The sequence below is a fragment of the Drosophila elegans genome, unplaced genomic scaffold, assembly GCF_018152505.1.
Source record: "Drosophila elegans isolate 14027-0461.03 unplaced genomic scaffold, ASM1815250v1 contig_183, whole genome shotgun sequence".
Taxonomy (NCBI): domain Eukaryota; kingdom Metazoa; phylum Arthropoda; class Insecta; order Diptera; family Drosophilidae; genus Drosophila; species Drosophila elegans.
Window position 1 is genome coordinate 13357233 of NW_024545550.1, and position 19229 is coordinate 13376461.

General features: G+C 42.9%; 1 protein-coding gene and 1 long non-coding RNA gene across 2 annotated transcripts in view; one reads left to right on the forward strand and one right to left on the reverse strand.

The window, feature by feature from the left end:
• Positions 1-170: 170 nt before the first annotated feature.
• On the forward strand, positions 171-2411 carry LOC121466839 (classical arabinogalactan protein 9-like). The gene is made up of 3 exons (XM_041707383.1): positions 171-189; positions 650-918; positions 1336-2411. Exons 1-3 carry the CDS (start codon positions 171-173, stop codon positions 1765-1767), a joined length of 720 nt encoding a protein of 239 aa, XP_041563317.1. The 3' UTR covers positions 1768-2411.
• Positions 2412-7802: 5391 nt separating this feature from the next.
• LOC121466857 overlaps positions 7803-19229 on the reverse strand; it is a 39258-nt gene continuing 27831 nt past the window's right edge. The window contains exons 4-5 of the long non-coding RNA XR_005977023.1: positions 9659-9703; positions 7803-7908 (exon numbers count right to left, since the gene is read on the reverse strand). This is a non-coding gene — a long non-coding RNA (uncharacterized LOC121466857). The remainder of the gene's footprint in view (positions 7909-9658; positions 9704-19229) is intronic.

Consider the following 19229-nt stretch of genomic DNA (forward strand, 5'->3'; position numbering starts at 1 on the left):
TCGCATCCTGTATGTAACTCGACGCAGTCTGTTCCTTCGGGCGCATTCTATATAATCAATTACGGCCCGTCAGGGTCTGGTCTGGTGCTTGGATTAAACAAAATACAATCGAACAACAAAAATAATGATAAACAAAATCAAAATCAAATTTACCAAACAATCGGCTAAACATGTTCAAAATTTGTTCTCGTACTTGTGCGCAACTGTTTCATGGTCTCTGGGTGAGGTGGTAAGATACTCGTTCCAAAATACCAACTATATATGTCTCTCCTACCATTTGCAATGTCTAAACGGTGAGTGATTTGAATACAACTTTGCCCCTGCTAACCGACTAACAAACTGGCCAATTAATTAAGGCGATAAGAGATCACTAACTAACCCAGTAACAACTACAATGACAGATTGAGAAACGAACCGAGAACGGAGTGACTGAATAACCACTACAGGAAGCACCGCAAAAGCTGAGCAGATCGGCTGATGTGTACCTTCAAAAGCACGCATATATACCTGAATACTTTGTATATGTCAGCTGACGCCTTTTCCCCCCTTTTCAACAAGCAAAAGCCATACTCACAGCACTTATTACCCCAGAGTTCTTCAAAGGAAAACCCCTCCTTTTTCGTGTTGGAGATTCCCTTCAAAGGCTAAGAATTCAGCGCAATAACACTCTCTAATTGTCTTCTAATAGGTGCCACTGTGCTAGGCGCCCACTTCGGCGGTCCCTTCCCGGCCTACGGAGCGGCCCCGCCGCCTCATACGCCCCTGCTGGCCACGCCCCGCTCGCACCACCATCCGCACCACCACCCGGCGTCCGCCTTCTACCCACCGCCGCTCGTCTACTGGCCCTACCCGAGTCCGCCCGTCTCGCCCACCACCTACTACAGCCAGCCGGGGGCGCACTCGCCCTCGCAGCCTTTGGTAAGAAATGGGGGGAAATATCCACACTCCCCAAAAGTAAGATAACATACAGGAAATGCCCGTGAAAAAGACTTTTAATCTAAGTATTCAGACTTGAGTATGCGAGCTATTCGAAATTTGTTTACCATTTATTTTTAAGAAGCTATAAAATATACAGCCAATTTCAAATTATCTATGCCGACTAAAATTACAAAACTCGCAGGGCGTAATTACGTAAATGGTGGCATTTATATTTTTGAAATAACTTTATTTTTTGACAGTACTTATTACGTTTTTTATTTATGTTTATATGTTTAAAAGTGGTTACAAGACTTCTCTCTTAGTATAAAATAATAGTCCATTTTTGTGTTCCATGGCTACAGACATTGAAATTAAATAGAGTCTTACAAATTATTTCCTTGTTTATTACTATTGCAGTATCCGCTGGACTTCTTTCCGCCCTCCCCGCTTTCGCCGCCCAGCGTAGCCATTCCGCACACCAGCACTGGGCTGATACTCACGCCCACAAAGGCGGCCGTGTCCTTTGTGCCGCCCAAACAATTTTCGCCAACGACGACCGGAAGTGGAAGTGGTGGGAGCGGGAGCTCTAGTTCCGGCAAGCTTCCCATTCAGGTGATGCCAGCGGTTCTGCCAGCGATCGCTTTGAATGGGACGATGGAGGTGGCCACGCCCACAACGCCTGCAGAGGCGACTGCTACGTCATCACAAACGCTGCTGAGCATAGACACGAACCATGTGACGCCCACGACCGCCGCTGCGCCCCCACTAAAAACGGGTAGCCAGGGGGTGCCGGGGGCGGCTGCCACGCCCATCGTGAGCAACTCCTGCGTGGAGCTTTTCATCTCGTAGAGCTGCACACGGAAAGTCGAGTTCTATTTTCTTGCCAATCGAAGAAACCTAACCGTAGTCTAGTTAAGAACCAAACGCCCCCAACGACCACGGCTCTAGCCGAGTCGCACACCAGCGTGGTGAGTTCGAAGGCGGCGAAATATAGTTCGAAGTTCGAATTTAATAAATGGCAATGACAACGAGCTAAACAAATGGAATCTCGCCGCCGCCTCACGAATTTCTATAATAATTTACCCGCTAGTGCTAAGTAGTTAGGCTGCCCAGTGCAACTCATTCGATGTTATATTTATTCTGCTGCTCTGCATTGCATTCTATCCAAATATACACATTAGCCAATTAGCAAAGAAACGAAGCAAATGCGACAAATTTATCCCTAGTCAATAGACAAATTATTTATACAATTATCAATTATCTATTTGTAATTGCATGTTAATGTTATCGAGGCCGCCAAATCAGTCAGCGATTATCCATGTTTTTATCCTTAGGCATAGATCAAATCAAATATCGTTACTATCCATTATCCTTGTGCACGCCCAGAAAAACGCCAGAAGACAATCTGTCTTGTTTGTTAGCCCCATTCGCAATGAAAAGATATTATCGTTTGTTCAAATCAAATATACAAATAAATTTATTTTAAACACAAAGTCGGCATTTATGAATTATTATCGGCAGCAGTGGCGTCGGGTTAGCAGAGCTCAACATTAATTTCGAGCCGGATGCAATTACAAATCAATTAATGGCAGGTGCAAGACGGCATCATAAATAATCCCGTGCGGACACTGATAAATCGCTGACAAATGGCGTTACAAACGGACGAAAGTCCCACCGACCTGTTTAAAGGACACGGTCGTTGTGAACCATCATCCGGTCGCACCAAACCATTACCATTTAAAATAGATTAAAAGTCGTAGCAGGTGAACGGGTTAGTTCTATGCAGGCAGCGTCAACATCATTTGCTGCAGCTGGCTGGATGGCTGCATCCTCGTACTTCCTGTGCTTCGGCTCACATGATAATTTATCAAGCTGTGGCGCCGCTGCAGTGGACACCATTTCCTCCTCCGGTCACCAGTTCAGTTCAGTTCCCGCATCCTGGAGAGCCTATCAAAAGGACATTAGGCGTGCCGCTCTGCTGACAAGTTGGCCCGCCTGCGAACAAGGAAAGTAAATGAAAGAGCTTCGGTTAATGCGCCAAGGCCAAACGGAAAAATATGAGGCCAGCGATTGCAGAAGTCACGCTTTTTTTTCGATCTTTTGTTTTTTATGGCCTGGCCGCACACTTGACTAGCCAGCGCCGCCCTGCACTTCCTCTAATGGCTCGGAAATGGCCGTATAAATCTCATTTGTAATCGCAAAGCCGAAAAACTATCGCCAGACAACGCCTCAAGTAGGCAGCCCAAATAATGGCGAACTTGCCGCGGAAGAGTTGCAAACTTTTGCGGCCCTGCCACTCGAAACTAAGTCAATAAAAAATCTAGTACGAGTATAACCCAATGGCGGAAGGCGGTGCAGCGGGAATGCAATAACAAGGACCTCAATTGGCGGCGGCATATTTTCGACGACGACTTAGCGACTGTCGTCGCCACTGGCGGGACCGCTTCCGCTTTGGTATTAAGCCATCGAAACTTTTATTGATTTAGGGGCTTTCGCTGCATCCCAGCGAGCATTTCAGTTGAGAGGCCTGCCGGAGACAAGAGCTGAAAAGAAATGAAAATCACTTTGCATAGCTCAAAAATGTAAGCTGGCCAAGAATTCCTAAATCATGACAAATATTTGGAGCCCATCTTCTTGGTTCTTGGTTCATTCTTCCCTTAAAAGTGGATCAAAGTATTTATTAGAAAATGAAATCGTAAGAATTTTTAATGAGAGCACTGCAGTATTTTAAATATTGATTCTACGATAGAGAAACTTGGTCGTTAGGGATTAAATATTAAAATTTAAAATATGTTAAAAATATATTTTGATTGTCTTGGTTCAAATTTCTAGGTGAATACTAATCTCTTAATTCTTGTCTTCGATATAAACTGATTCGCTTTTCGTGTTTGCCCATCAAACAAAAACAGGACCCAACACCTGCATGGCAATTTTTGACCAAATATTTGCCGAGTAGCTCAAACAACGCCCCTCCGATCCTCCGCTCGCCCTTCCTCAGGCCAATTGTGTCTCCGGTTGTTGTCTGGCTCAACAAAAAATCAATTTCGGGCACATTACCAGCCTGGCAACTTGATTTTATTATTTACTCGTATTTGCCGTTTGACAGATTCGCCTGGCTGCCCTCAACAGCAAAAAAACAACAAAAATTCAAGCGCACTCACATCCGAACGAGTAAATCGGAAAAGCGAGGGGCTTTAAAATTGCCCAAGGGGCCCAAGTAAAATGACTGCAGTGCGCCTTTCGCAAAGGAGCAGATAAATCGAAATAATAAGAAAGAACAAGCACAGGAAAAAAAAATATAAACGAAACGAAGCGAAATCCATGTATGTTTGCTCACAAATCTTGGGCAAATAGAACTGGAAAATTCAGCAGGGAAAAGCGGGGAAAGCGGCTGAATTTTACGTTTTCATTAGAGACTGTCTCGGGGAATCCTTTTGGTTGCGAGATCCAAGTTTACTGCAACTTTATCCTATTTTACAAACTACTTTAGGCAATTGATTGTGTGCGAATGTGTGGCTGAGTGTGTGTGTGTGTGAGTCTTCGAGTATCTGTGAGTGTGAGTATCTGTGTATCTAAAAGGTGCCGGCAACTGAGCCAGCGCTTTTTGATGTCTCTGCTGTGTGCTTTCTTTACTTTATTTCTTTTTTTCGTTCGCTGCTACTCTTTGCTCTTACACGATTTCATTTACTTTGTGTAGCACAAAGCCTAAGCACTCTATGTGTTGGTGTGAATTGCCAGGAGTGTGTGTGAGTGTCGCCCAGGATATCTTTGTATCTGTGTGTGGGTGTGTGTGTCTCGGAGGCAATGAAGTGCATTTGAAGCGCACTTGATGCACGTACGGCACGCAGCGCCTTTTTAGACGTATTGTAAATGACTGCAGTGGGTGGCAAAGAGGGGGCGTGTGAGGACAGCGCGGTTCGTTAGTTTGACACACACACACATATATGGGAGAAAGGAAAAAGGAGAGAGCGCCATACAGACAGACAGGAAGCGAGTGTGTGTGTGGGCGTCTGTTTGATAAGTGGCAGCAATTTTTTTTAACCCCCCGTCAGCTCTTTTCTTTCTTATTTCTTTTTACGCCTGCACAGTGAGAAAATGTCACCAGATCAGTAATTGAATTTGTTTTCTTTTTAAATATATATCTAAAAAAAAAAGATAAATTTTCAGCACAAGAAAAACGAGAAAAAACTTTGCAAGCTATGACCTAAAAATTATAAATCCCTTTTGGAACAGCCTCTGCCAAGACCATCTAAATATTCAAGAATGATTTAATCTATATTTTATATTCCTGTTATAAAACTATATATATTCTCAAAGATCTGCTATTGTCTTTGTGTTTTAAGAAATAAAGATTTGGATATTATTCTTAAACGAAATAATACAATATCTATTACTTCTGTTCCATTTTTTGTCGGTAGCCAATTTTAACCATTTTTTCTCACCATGCACTGCTGTTGCTTTTCGTTTTGCTTTTGCCCGGCTGACACTACGTCATCTCCTTGAACCATCCAGCATCTAGTATCCAGCATCCAGTCTCCAGTCGCCAGTTTTTCAGCCGTCGTCCTGCAATGGGGGCCACTAATGAAATTGTTAATTTTTGTTAGCAAAGTCACGTACACGATGTGTTGATGACGCTGAAGAGCCGTCGACGCTGACGCCGCTGGCAATTGGCCCGGGCCAAGGAAAATCTGAGGTGGCCAAGGGTTCTTGGGGGAGGGAGAGATGCTTTTTGCTTTGGGATGGGCCAATACCACTCATAAGTTAAATGGCCCTTGTAGTTTTTATGGCCTGCCTTCGACAAATCGCTGACTGGCATATTTATGAGCAACAGTTTTCCATTAGCATTCGATTACTTATTGGGAGTTTGGAACAAGGAATAAGCGCAAAGTTTCAAGTGATTTGTATTTTGCAGCAATCTACAGATATAGATATACAGATACAGACGGGAACACGTGCAGCAACATACAGAAAAGACATCAACAGCCAAAAAGCGAAAAAGTCGCATTGCAGCTATTTCTGTTACGCTTGCCAACTGCTGCCAAAAAGAAGGTCCTGCCATTAATACCGTTTACCTCGTGGCCTCTCAGTCGTCCTTTTTTGCCGTCCCTGTTCCACTGCCTTGGCACGTAGCCATTGCAATTGTTGTTCGTGCTGCAGTTGCTGTTGTTGCTTTTGCTGTTGCTATTGCCCAAATGCGAATTACGTATACGCCAAGTGGCCCGCTGGCTGCTTGCCTGACTGTTTCGCCTCAGCTGAGCTGCGCTGAGTTCGGTTTGCATTTGTTTGGCATTGCATTTATTCGGGATTCTTTTTCCATTCCTTCCTTGCGGACTGGTTTTTATTTCGGCCATTGTGCTTATGCACAAGTGCAGAACGAAACAAAACTGAAGGCGCTCCTTTTGTTAAGTTTGCATAAATTAGAATGCATGAAATTTCATTGCAGGACGAGGGCACCAACAATTAAGTGGTATTTGTGGAGCATATGAGCGCGCGCAGGCAAATTTGAATTTTTATGGCACACATTTGCAGGCGGGGATTACAGATGTCGACGTCTTGGTTGGTTTGGTTGGCTTGGTTGGCTTGGTTGGCCATCGTCTCATCACTTTTCGCTTTTTGTTTTTCAATTTGCAATCTGCGTGGACGGCCATTTAGGATGCGGGCACTCCCACGATGCTTTCACGTAATCCGTTTAAATACATAATAAATAACGGCATGGAAATTTGCATGAAAAGCCGGAGCAACCGGAATAATGTGCGATATACGAGGAGAATGGTGGGGGTCTCACGTATTTTCGGGGCAATCATGAGCATGCCATAATGCCTGTGACCACGACTATTAAATCAACACGCGGTGCCAGGCCAAAACATTGGCCCAAATGGCAAAACGCTGCCAACAATGTAGCTGGAAATAATATTACATATATAGTATTCACACACACGTATGCCATACATGTGCGTATGAAAATATATATTTGCCATGATTTATTATTATTCCGTGCGGTTGTTCTTCTCTTGCTTTTTTTGTTGTATTCTGCTATTATTTAAATTTTAAATAGCTGTAAAGTGCACACATACTCGCAACTCCCACTAGAGTGTATTTCGCTGTGGCCATTAAAACGTTTGCCTTTTCAGCTGCTGTTGCTGCTTTAGCTGCTGCTACTGCTGCTACTGCTGCTGTTGTGTCATTATTATTATCGTTCATTGTTTGCTGGCATGTTGTTGTTTGGCAGCCATTTTGTGGTAAATAGAGTCGTTTAAATGCATACACACACACACACACACACATACAGCTCCAGCTAGCGAGATTTTATAATAACATTCATAATGCAACGTTTGCATGTCATTCGCAACAGCAACAGCAGCAGCAACAGCAACAGCAACAGAAACAGCAATTGCAACTGCAAGCAGTAAGGACACGCAAATTGCAATTCGTGTAGCATACTTTCCAGGGCACTCGCTCAAGGGTTAATGCAATTCAAGTAAAATAAGCACGACAGCTAATGGAATCAGCTGAATCCCGGGGATTTAATAAACTATGCAAAGTTAAAGACTGAGACAGCTTTCAGCCTTCAGCTTTCGGCCTCATTACATGTCACCCCAGCGATGAGTGTGTGTCTTGGGTGCTTAGCGGATTTTCCTTTTCCTTTTTCCTTGTTCCTTTTACGCCTGCCAAATACCAATCATTTTAGCCATGAGCTCTATCGATTTTTGGAGGCCAAAGTTATTAGGGCCTCGCGACAGGGAAAATGTCCAAATGCCTGTACTGTAGATTTCATTATCATTCCGCTGGCATACTAACCTGGGCGTTAGCTGCAAATTGCAGCTGCTACCCCAGAAATTGCAGCTACATCAGCCCGAGAGCCCGAAATGAAAAAGCAACGCAAATCCAAGAAAGCCAGCAGCAGTGCTTTTATTTTTTTCTGCACGCTTCGATGGGAGTGAGTTGAGGAGGAAAAGCTGGCTCCGACATAACTGCCATTGTGCCAGGGCACTGAAAATAGAATGGCGAAATAAAACAAATAGAAATTTATTGCCTGGAATTTATGACAATTCTCGTTCCGCTTTCAACCGATGCACTCATGTTGCCTGCATGTGGCCCAAACTCAAATGTTTTAAATTAAAAATAGTGGTAAAGGCAAGGAGGCCGCTCTCGGGGAGATTTTATGACGGGAACAGTGAAACTGACTGCAAATAATTCGCAGAGATATAAAAGCCATCTTAAAACTATTTATTTAAATACCAAGAGTCTATCGAAATGCAAATGATATGAAATATAAATGTTAAACATAAACATATACATAAAATGGTGGCTGCAAAAACAAAAGGTAAAGTCGCTAAAGGTATTTATAAACTCATAGAGCAACGGAATAACATTTTTGATTGAACTTTTTACGATTATTGAGTCAAATAAACTGTAAAATCAAGTACAATTTCAATACCATTATTAAAAACATTTTATAAAGACTGTAAATACAAGAGTTAAAGCGACTAAAAGTAATTGATAACTCAAAAATTATTGAGGTAATTATTCTTAGTAATCATTTAAAAAACAATGTGATTAATTTGGATTTTATGTGTTTCGATAGACAAGTAGTTAAGAATTTAGTGAATAAATAAATAGAATAATTAATTTCAATCGGATAACGATTATTATTTCAAATCCCTAAGTATTCCAATTTAAAACTTGATCAACTCAGCAAAATCTAAACCTGGCCGATAATTACGGCAGCAGGCGCAGACCTTAAATGCTTTTTCATTTCGCCTGGCATTCAAGATGGCCCTGGCGGGGATTTGCTGGCACATGTTCAAGTGCTATTCCCTTGGCCCAGGGTGTGCCATTCTTTTTTCTTTGTCTTTCCGCTGCTGGTGGCGAATTCGGCTGCCAAGTGCCAAAGTTCTGCCAGGCGGCACTTAAAATGCATTTTGCTTCTTGGCCAGCGACCATCCAGCCATCCAACCATCCAACCATCCACCATCTTCCATCGTCCATATTCTGCTGGGGCTGCGTCTAATTCGATTAAAATGTTGTAAATTATTGCACTCGCATCGGGGCACCTCTTATGTGTCTGTTGTCTGTGTGTGAGTGTAAGTCTTGGCCATATTATATAATGCTTTATTGAATTTGCAATTCGAAATGGGAGTGGAAGAGGGGTGGCGAAATGGAAAATGTGTTTTCAATGAACGTTTTTGTGCGTTCGCCCATAAATCTCTGCCGATGGCCAGGCCAAAGGACATCTATAACACACACTCCTTGAGGAGGATGCATGGCGAAATGGAATTGCAATTCCCTGACATTGGCAGGCGAAGATCGAGGAGTCCACATCCACATCCACGTTCAATTGCCAAATAAATGCGTATGGTCGTAACTTAAAAATCAATTTTACCCAAGCATACATAATGCATCCATTCATTTAGTCATTTACGCACTCAAAGTATGACAGGAATGAAATTTCAGGCACTGGGACGCACATGGGGAATATCAAAATTGCTCTGAGCCCGGCAATCAAATGTGGTAATTTAATTTATTGTTTATTTGCCATGAATCAAAAGGAGGCAGAAGAAGGAGAAAAGAAGGAGCATATGCCGCAGGATAGTAACCGAAACGAACTAAATAAATAATACGTGTCCCTGCTGCTGCAGTCATAAACGGTACGGAACGGAACGGAACTCAGACGAGCTAAATTGATATTAATGATTGTTTGTCCAGGCATCCAGAGCCTCATCCTCCGGCAATCCCTTACCTGATTCGCATCCAGATATCCAAAGGGATTTCATCCTTGTCTTATCTGCAAATATCAGAGTGATGGACAAACGGAAATTAGTGGAATATTCAGTGATTACAAACAGCTCATTAAGCTCTGCTATTGTTGCGGTTGCCCATCGAAAAGTCAATCAACTTAATTACAAATAAATAAATGTTTTAATTAAAAATCAATCACAAACGCAAGGGGCCGAGAGTGGAAATTAAAATTCAATTAAGTGCGGCCGAAGGGGTTTTGTGTTTTCTTTTTGGGGACGCCGTAGGTGCAAATAATACGCATACGCAGCGCTGGACGCGTTGCGATTATTCATGTTTCATTGAGCAATTTCCAAGTAAAAGTATTGCATGCATAAATCATTGCATTGTTTTTAGATACTTGCACCTGGCCGCAGTCGCAGGACTCGCCAGGATAATGTCAGCATAATTGTATGCGTGCACAATATTTATTATTTATCGCCTCGGGCAGGACGCGAACGTCCTTTGTCGCCACTCGTTGTCCTCGCCGCTGGCGATAATGGGAGCAAGTAACTTTTAATTTTAATTTAAAATGCAGTTTGCCCTAGCATACGTGTGTGTGTGTGTGTGTGTGTGCTCTGCACACCACTCAGCCGCGCCCACACGCCCACTGTCCACTTGTCTGTGTTTATTCACGAAATGAGTTTTAAATTAATGCGATTTTGTTATTTATGAGCGGTTGCCACGCGGCGTATACGCAATGTTAAATCTTAAAGCTGCCCATTGACTTGTGCATTACGTTTGAGCCAGATTTGTCCCATTTCCATCTCTTGCATCTCTTTCCCCGCCATTTTCCCGCTCTCTTTCTCTCTGGCCAGTGGCCACACAAACAATTGAACTAATTTCCCAGCAGGCCATTCGAGCCTTTAGCATCGAATTCGGATCTAAATTGCAAACAAATCAATTGCTGGCCGCAAACAGGAAATCACCAAATGCAGCTAGAGAGAAGGACTGGGCTTTGGAGTGGCAGAAAGAGACGGCAGCCTCATGGCCAGAAAGAGACGGGCGAGCACACACACACACTGCAGCTCTTGCAAATTGCATTGCCATTGCATTTCATTTTCTGTCTGAGTTTAAACTCATTAAATATGCAATAAATATCCAAGCTGCAAAGTGGAAATGAATACATTTGCTGCCTTGACACTGCTGCACATCCAGCGTTTTCACCTTCCTCATTTGAAATTCTAATTGTTTTGCGAATTCATCAATGAAACCCGCTCTTTGCTCTCCATTTCGTCCTGCTCCTGTTGTCTCGTCCCCTTCGATTATACTTCCATTGGATATATCCGCACTTGATTTAAATGTATTACGTGAGCTTCAATTCGAACTCGTTGTTTGCCAATTGATAATAAATTGTAGCTGTCAGTAATTTTAATACCGTGTGTCTATCACACGGCCACGCCCCCTTGCCAGCCCACCTTTGATGGATATGTTTCGTTTTCAATGTGTGTCTACTATGAATAAATTCACCAAAATACTTTGTGAAAAAATGTTGTGAAAAAAAGCTTTGATTTCCCAAAAAAGACCTCTAGAACAGTATAAAATAATGCATTACATTTGCCATGTTTAATAAAAACATCACAGTTTAGTGAGTTTTTACAGATGAGTTTCCATGAACTCTATTTTACTTATTGAATTCAATTATTGAATTATTTAAGTATAGCATGCTAGAAACGAAAAAAATTCAAATTCAACTAGGTATTTAAATGAATTATTTCATGGAAGGATTTAATTTTACTTTCCGAGTGTTGAAATCTAAGCTTATACTCTTGATTCCCATTTTTTTTTGATACCCCTCAAGCTTTAGCTGCGGATAATTTGGGAGCCACAAGGCCAAGTTTCGGGCCGCGTCATTCCACGCACTTCCGGCGGCGTAAGGCGAATATTTGAAACAGGAGCGACAAGGGCCAAGTGTTTGAGTGTGGCACGCAACTCGTGTCCTGCGGCAGGCAGTGGGGCGTGGCAAGATGACAGGCGAACGCCTCGAGCGGCACAAGTTTGAAATGCGACCGCTTCAGTGCAGCTGCCCCATAAATACGCCACGCCCCCTCCGGGCGCTGGACATTTCCGCTTCCGCCAAACGAGACAAAGCGCTCAGAGAGTCAACATTTAGCAAGCCATTTGATACAATCAATGATGTTGGCTGGCGGAGCAGGGCAAATAAACCAAATTGGTCGTGGGCTGGCCCTCTGCGGAATCTCTTATTTATAATCACTCACATCCGAGGAAAATGAGCAGGAAAAACCCAATCCCTGTTTGCTTTTCGGCCTTTTTTGGCTTGGGCGTGGTGCTGGCCAAATTATATGGCACTTTAATTTGCGTGTGCTTCGCTTTGGGCGCGTTTAATGATGCGTGAGGGAGAAAAATCCAGGAAGTCGGAGCAAAATGCCAGGAGACACGTGCTGGCGAAGGGGAATTAATGGAGCTGCCATTTTACAGGAGCTTGCACTAATTAAAACTGACTTGGCCAAATGCAATGCCAAATAAGGCGCTTAGTCGTGTCCAAAAATGCCAAACTGTCGCCGGCAAGCGGCGCCCAAAATCTTTTTGCCACCGAGAAAGAGGCGTTCTTTATGCAATTATGATAATAACAATGAAACGCCTTTTTGTCTGCCGGAATGTTGCAAAAGTTTGCAAGTGCATAATTTCCAAAAAGAGCCTTGGAATCCGGAATATAGAATCCGGGCCTCTGGAATCTGCAGTTTGCTTTGGCCGTGCCTCACACATAATGAAATAATTGCTGCGACAGCCAGGCCATTTGCAGCAGTGAAAGAGGCAAAAGATTGCCAACAATTTTAATATGGCCGAGAAGCAGAAAGTTTCCCAAGCAGCAGCGCCGACATAATTTAATAAGCAGTCTGCTGCACTTTTCGCTATGCCATTCCTTTCAATTTATGTGGCATGCGGAATATTCAATTTTCACACACACTCATCCTGGCTAACGAAAACTTCTCTTCTTTTCGAGAAAGCACATTCTTTTGGGCGGCTTAACTTAATTGCCGAGAGCTGCAGACCATAAACTTGAGCTTATTGGCAGCCGGATAAACTTGGCTTGTAATTGAGCCCCGAAACCCGAGCGCAAACAGATAAAAGCGGGACACACTCCTTGAGTCGACCATTTGCAGCTAATAAATTGTGGATGCCCCTACATATGCATTACATGTGTAATTTGTAACAAAATTAGAAGTTGGCTGCGGCAAAAAATAACGAAGAGGAATGCTGCGCTGCAGAATGAACTGGAACTGAAACTGAATCTGCACACACATTCTGCGCCTCTTCACTTTGCGAAGACGGATGGCAAAGTTGAGTCTCTGGCCAGATTAACTTGTAGCCGAGCAAACATGGTCTGTAGCCTTGCCTCCCCCTTTCTTTTTCTTCCTCCGAATGCAGTTGAAGAAATTGAAAAACTTTTCGCTCTCAGTGCTCTGCATTCTCATCCGTCAGTTGGCAAGGAAAATTGTTGAAAAGCAGCTTGGAGAAAAAAAATACAGAAAGAAAAAATAAAGGCAACCCACTCGCACACATACGCGACTACATGGCACGCCCACTGCTGCATTGGCAACATGTGTTGCTCAACGCCTCTACTTGTACTACGGCTCGTATACGTTATATGCCAGGCGATGTACGTTTGGGTGCTGAAATTACACAACTTGACTGCTATAAAATTCAAATTAACTCCTCGCCGAGCCAAGGCTTCTGCTTTTCCAGTGTTTCAGTGTGTGTGCGAGTGTGTTTTATGCTGCCTTATGCAGCAACCGGGAAGTGGGAGCAGTGGGGCCTGGTTCACTCTAATATGAAAAACGAAAACAAATCTTAATTAAAAATTATTGTTGACGTTTGGCGCAACGCGCACTGCACTTTTTCTCCCCTTCTCCAGACTCATTTGGCTCGTCTCTCTTTTATGTCTGCAAATACACTTGATGGCAAAATATTAAATATTGGTGCCAACATTTGAATAAATATCTAACCCATTCATAAAAAATATAAAGTTTTTTTTGGGGCTAGCTACAAATTGTAAGATTACAATTTATGTGTTTTTCTATTACAAAATATTTAAAAGAATATTAAATGTGATGGACAGGAAAAATATTTACAGAAAAATCTATACAGGAAAAGTTATTGAATAAATGAAATACAAATTCGATCATTTTATTATGAAAACCGTTAAAGTCAAACTCAGAGCTCGACAAAATTTCAATTGATTTGATTTGCTTATCAAGAACTATTTAAAAAGCTAACCACCACTGAATAGCTTCTAATCTGTATTCTGTATACAGCTGTATTTTTAAAAGGCTCAGTTTCTATTTTTTCGTCTCCGGCTGTTTGTGACTGCGTAATTCAGATGAGTGGGCGGCAAACGAGGCGGCGAAGCAATTAAAAAGCCAGCCAGCGCCTTCAACAAGTGTTCAAATGCTACGCCACACACACACACATTAGCCAAAGAATAAATACGCAGAAAATGCGGAAAATGCGGGGAAATACGGGAAATAAAGAGAGGGCAGGCCTAATGTTCCCCCATGGTTTTTATGGCGTCCCAGAGGCTGTGGGAATTGGTGGAGCCCGGCTCAGGTAAATATTTGATGGCATGCATAAGGTAAGTGACTCAAATTCCGTCATAATTCGCAGGACAGCTCCCACGAGAACCACGCCCCCATCCGAGCCCTCGAAAACAAATTGAATAATGGGTATGCGTAATTCGCACTGGCCTTAAAAGTCAATTAAAGTGGCTTAAAGCCACCGAAAGTGGTGGCCATTTTGAATTTTGAGTCAGCTCTCGAAAAACCCTTAACCCTCCAACGCCCCCTGTCCCATTGGATTCCCTCTGGTGGGGCAACTCCAAAGTTTTGTTGCAGCAAAAGTTTTGTTTAACTTTGTTACGCTTCTATTTTTTATGTGATATTAAGAACGCGTTTAACCCCTTGCCCTCGCCTTCATTTCAGAGTAACTTTCGGCGCACACACATACCGTACATATAATATCATTCTAAAGTATCCCTATATATATATATATATATATATATAAATGTAGGGCGCCCTGTCGCATGCAAATAAACATTCAATATACAAGAAACAAGCAAGTTTGCCTTGTCTTTGTCTTTGTCCTTGTTTTCAATTGGTTTTTATCACTGCATTTTGATTTTCTTCCTCAATGAGTTGCTCAATTGTTTGCCTTGTAGCAAGTTGCAACTTGCAACTGCAAACCAGCAACTCGGAAACTCAGAAACTCGTGGAGCAAGTTTACTTTTATTGCAATGTCGTGCGGTTGCAAGTCGCCGAAAGTATGCTTTTAATTTTCCTGCTCGCATGCTTTTGGGAGATACTGAAGAAGGGTTAACCAAGCACGGGGATAGCTGGCGAAAAACTTAAGCCATTTCGAGTGGCGTGGAAAACTTGCAGCTGATTAAGCCCTAAATTATGTGTCACTTAAGGATGCGTTTGCAGGTGAGATCAATTCTCGGGTTGACTTGGCAACAAAAGCCATTAGGAGCGCACAAGAAAACATGCTCCGAACTCGTGTAGTTAGCCCATTATTTTAGCCATTAAAAAGCCGGGCCAGAAACACACGGACCGCGTAATTACTCTCATTATAAAGCACAAAAAACGTTAAAAACTGGCAACTGCCTGATAAAAGTTTTAGTGCGAATTGTGTTGCCATTTAAAGGCAACTAATTAAAATTAATTGCAATGTAAAAATACCGGGAATGCTAATCAAATATTTAACCACCTGATCTACGCTGCCTGGCTAATCTGCAAATGAGGTTGAAATAATAATTTTAATAATTTAAACGCGGCGAGGGAGGAAGGCCAACTGGGGCGCCATTTGCATAAATATATTTCTACGCAGCGCCCTCTTCGTGGTGGGAAAATAATATAATATTTTTCCGCTTTATTGGCTTCCAAGTGCATGACTTTGGTTTGCTTTTCGCCTGGCGGAATGGAATGGAATGGCCTGGCCTGCCTGGCCTAAGCTGCAAAACTTTTCCACGGGCGCTTTTCCCAACCGCTTTTCCCTCGTCAGCCTTTTGCCCATAACTGTGTATATAACTAGCGACCTTCGGCGGTGTGAGAAAACGTGCACCTTGCCAACTTGCGAGTGGCACGAAAATAAAAAGAAAAAAATATAAATAAAAACGAAAATAAAAATAAAAATAAAATAAGCGGGCACAAGGCGCAAGGTTTATGCAGTTCTCCAGTGCGCCTTAAGCCCAAATTGAAAACTCTCGATATGGAATTATTTACATAATGCCAGCCAGGCGCATCGAGTCAAATGGAGCCGGGCTCATCCCAGCAGGATCCCCCAAAAATGTTTTGCATCCTCTGACAGCTCGCGTTGTTGATTCGCCGAGCGTGCTCGTATTTTACATAACAATTGCTGCCATGCCATATATATATGGTATACCCCACACCCCCTTGCAATCCCCTCTGGAGATTGGAACACAATTGATTTAAATGTTTGCGCACATGTTCCGAGCAGAAGAAAAAGCAAGCAGGAAAAAGTGCTGGTGAAATTTTGCTAGGGCCCAAAAGGACTCCGACGTAATAATATGCAAAATGCCAGCGGAGGCGACGATGCGGATGTGCGGATATGGGAATGCGGATATACGGCTGCGGGGCTGCAGTTGCAGATGCAGATGCAATTGTCGCAACATGTCGCCACTGCTGACTGTTGCAACTGCAGATGCAGTAGCAGTAGCAATGGGCACGGCGTCAACAACATTTTTCCAACTCAATTACTCGGCAGCCACGACGTGTGCGGCATTTGAAATTTGAAAAAAGCCAAGTCTCAAGCGGCAAAAGTTGCCGGCGATATTGAATTGAGGGGCGGCAGTGGAATAGTTTCAACTCCGGCAGTTTAAAGACAGTTCAACTTTTGCAGTTATAACTTCTGCAAGACGAATTCTTAGTTACTCGAATTTATGAAATGTAGTTTCATTCTGATATAAATAATTTTTGAAATAAAAATATTAGAATAATAGTTTAAAACTTCAGACTACAATCCCTAAATCTTTACCACTGGCATTAAATTACGCAACCATATTTTTATTTTTTTATAATTTAAATTTTCTTCACACTTGCTGCCAATTTACATTCTAATCGTGAATGCAACAAGCGTAGAATTTAGACTTCATCCTTAAGGTAAGTCACGTGCTCTCTGCAGTAGCCACATCTCGCTTGTTATTTGCCTGCCACAAACAGCAGACAGCCAAACAATCAGGGGAGCATACAAACAACACCTTGCACTAATAAATAAACAGAAGGCAGGTGAATTTCAAGCTTCAAGCTCCAAGCTCCCATCCTCCAACTGGCTAATCACTCATATAAATAAAGCCCCCAACAAAGGCGCACCTGCAACTGCCACAACGGCTGCGTTTGCTGCAAGAACGACAGCCAGGATATTCGCACAGGATCTGGCCCTGGCTCCGGATAACCCAGTTAACCCTTCTCGCTGCCGTTTGGCATATGTAAATTATGACAGTGCCAAGTCAGGCACTTAACTCGAATCCGTCTGTGCGATATGTATGTGGGTGTTTCGGTTGCTGTTTCTGTGTGCACGGATGTCAGTGAGTCAGGCCGGAATATTTGTGCTCAGACCTCGCATCAACATCAACAGCATCAGGAGCATCAGCATCCCGAGCAGCAGGAGCAGATGCATCCTCGCCTGCTGATTACAAAAGTCAACTGGGTGAGTTCCCCCAGTCGCCCCTTTGGCAACCGCACTTTGCGAGTGTTTGCTGGCTGCACTCGAGTGAGCAAATACTTTATTAACACAGTTTTTTGGCCAACGAGTATGCAGAGAGAAAAATATGTAGTAAAATATAGGTTGGCTTCAAGCTAAAAATTAAATATCTCAGCCCTCAGCAGGGAAAAGGCTTTTTAAACACTTCAGTCAAAAACTGAAAAGAATTAAAGAGTACCGTACAAAATAAAGACGGGAATTTTTATTATTTTTAGGAAATTATGTTAATAAGATTTCAATTTCAAATTTGTATTGATTAATCCCTGATTTGCAAAAGCAAGTAAATAAATATTGAGAAATCTCTTATTGTTTAACAAACATTTTCCTTTTTAGCCGTATGACAAAACTTTGAACAACTTAATAGATACAATCCTTTACAATTCTAGTGCACGCTATCTAATGAACAACCTGCATTTGCGTTTCTAGTGTTCTTTGCTTTAGTTATAAGCCGAAACTTAAGCACTTTGAAATTTTGCTTTCAAGGCGGATGAGGGAATTATAATTGAAACAGAATGAGCTAATGATGGTATTGGGGAACATGAGACGAGCTCGAGGAGATTTCGATGGAAAGAGTCAACAGAATGAGGGCTCTCGACTGGAGTGTCCTTTGAGAAAATCCACCTCGTTCTTGGTCCTTTTCGATCTTCTGTCAACTGCAGCCGCTTATGTTTGTTTTCATCCCCACTTCCCCACCTCCTTGGGTGTTGTCAAATTTTTTGATTGCCATTCTTGTTTGCATGTGGGCCACGCCCCCTTTTGAGGAGTTCGTGTCATTTTGGGAGCGGATTGTTTGGCGTCGCTGGCAGTTAATAGCGTGGAATATCGCCTGACTCCGAATCGGATGTCTATCTATATATCAATCCCATCCATCCATCCATCTATCTATCTGTCTATCTATAGCGTTCGAGTTGCTGGCTCCTCCCCATTTGTCGGGTCATGTTGATTTCTGACATAATATTGACAGCTAAACAAATCCAATTATGCCCAACTCCTCTTTAATCCCTGTGTATCGAGTGTATCCTTGGTGCTGCTCATTCGAGCGCTTTAAACGTCCGACTTTCCAGGGCATTAACTGCTGACCAGAAGGACCTTCGGTTCCCCTTTCTTGCTTCTTCTGGTGGAGGTGTGCAATTGAATTATTGCACTCAATGCACAAATACCAACACCCTCGGTTGCAGCCATAAATATGAAATTTTCAGCACAACGCAGGAGGATGGCATCCTGCCGAATGCAACGCCTAAAAGCATGCAGCACCATTTGGCCACCAGCCTTATTCCCCGTCTCTTTCTCTTGGCCTCCATCCCTCTCTTTCCTGTATCCCAACTGTCCATCTCTTTCGCTCAGCCTCTGCCCAACTCTCGCTCTTGGCAGCTACCATTTTACCGTTTATTTTTGGGCATTGAATGCAAATATTGGCATAAATTTCGGGCATTTGCGGTCACAGCAGCAGCGGCAGAAAGAGACGGTTGGTGGGGTCTAGAAAGAGATAGAGAGAGAGAGAGAGAGAGAGAGACAGAGACAGACACATGTGGCTCTGCATTGTTTGCCTGTTTGACTGACTGACTGACGGATTCTCTCGGATTTTTGGTTATGGATTTGACTTTGCTGTACGCCAGTGTTTGTGTTTTGTGGCTGCAGCTCTGCTCAGTTGAGTGGAGTCGCTTCAGTAGAAATCAATTGGCTTTTTGCTACATTCTGTCCCCTCTTCTCGCCCAACTCCACTCTGCGGTCATATCTGTGCTGGGGCAACAAATTTAATAACATCTACATGGGTGCAACCTGCTGGTAGGACCTTTACA

What these genes read in the sequence shown, in the direction of transcription:
- LOC121466839 (XM_041707383.1), top strand. An exon ending in ACTCGCCCTCGCAGCCTTTG is followed by an intron (nt 919 to 1,335) that starts GTAAGAAATGGG and finishes TTACTATTGCAG; the next exon opens with TATCCGCTGGACTTCTTTCC.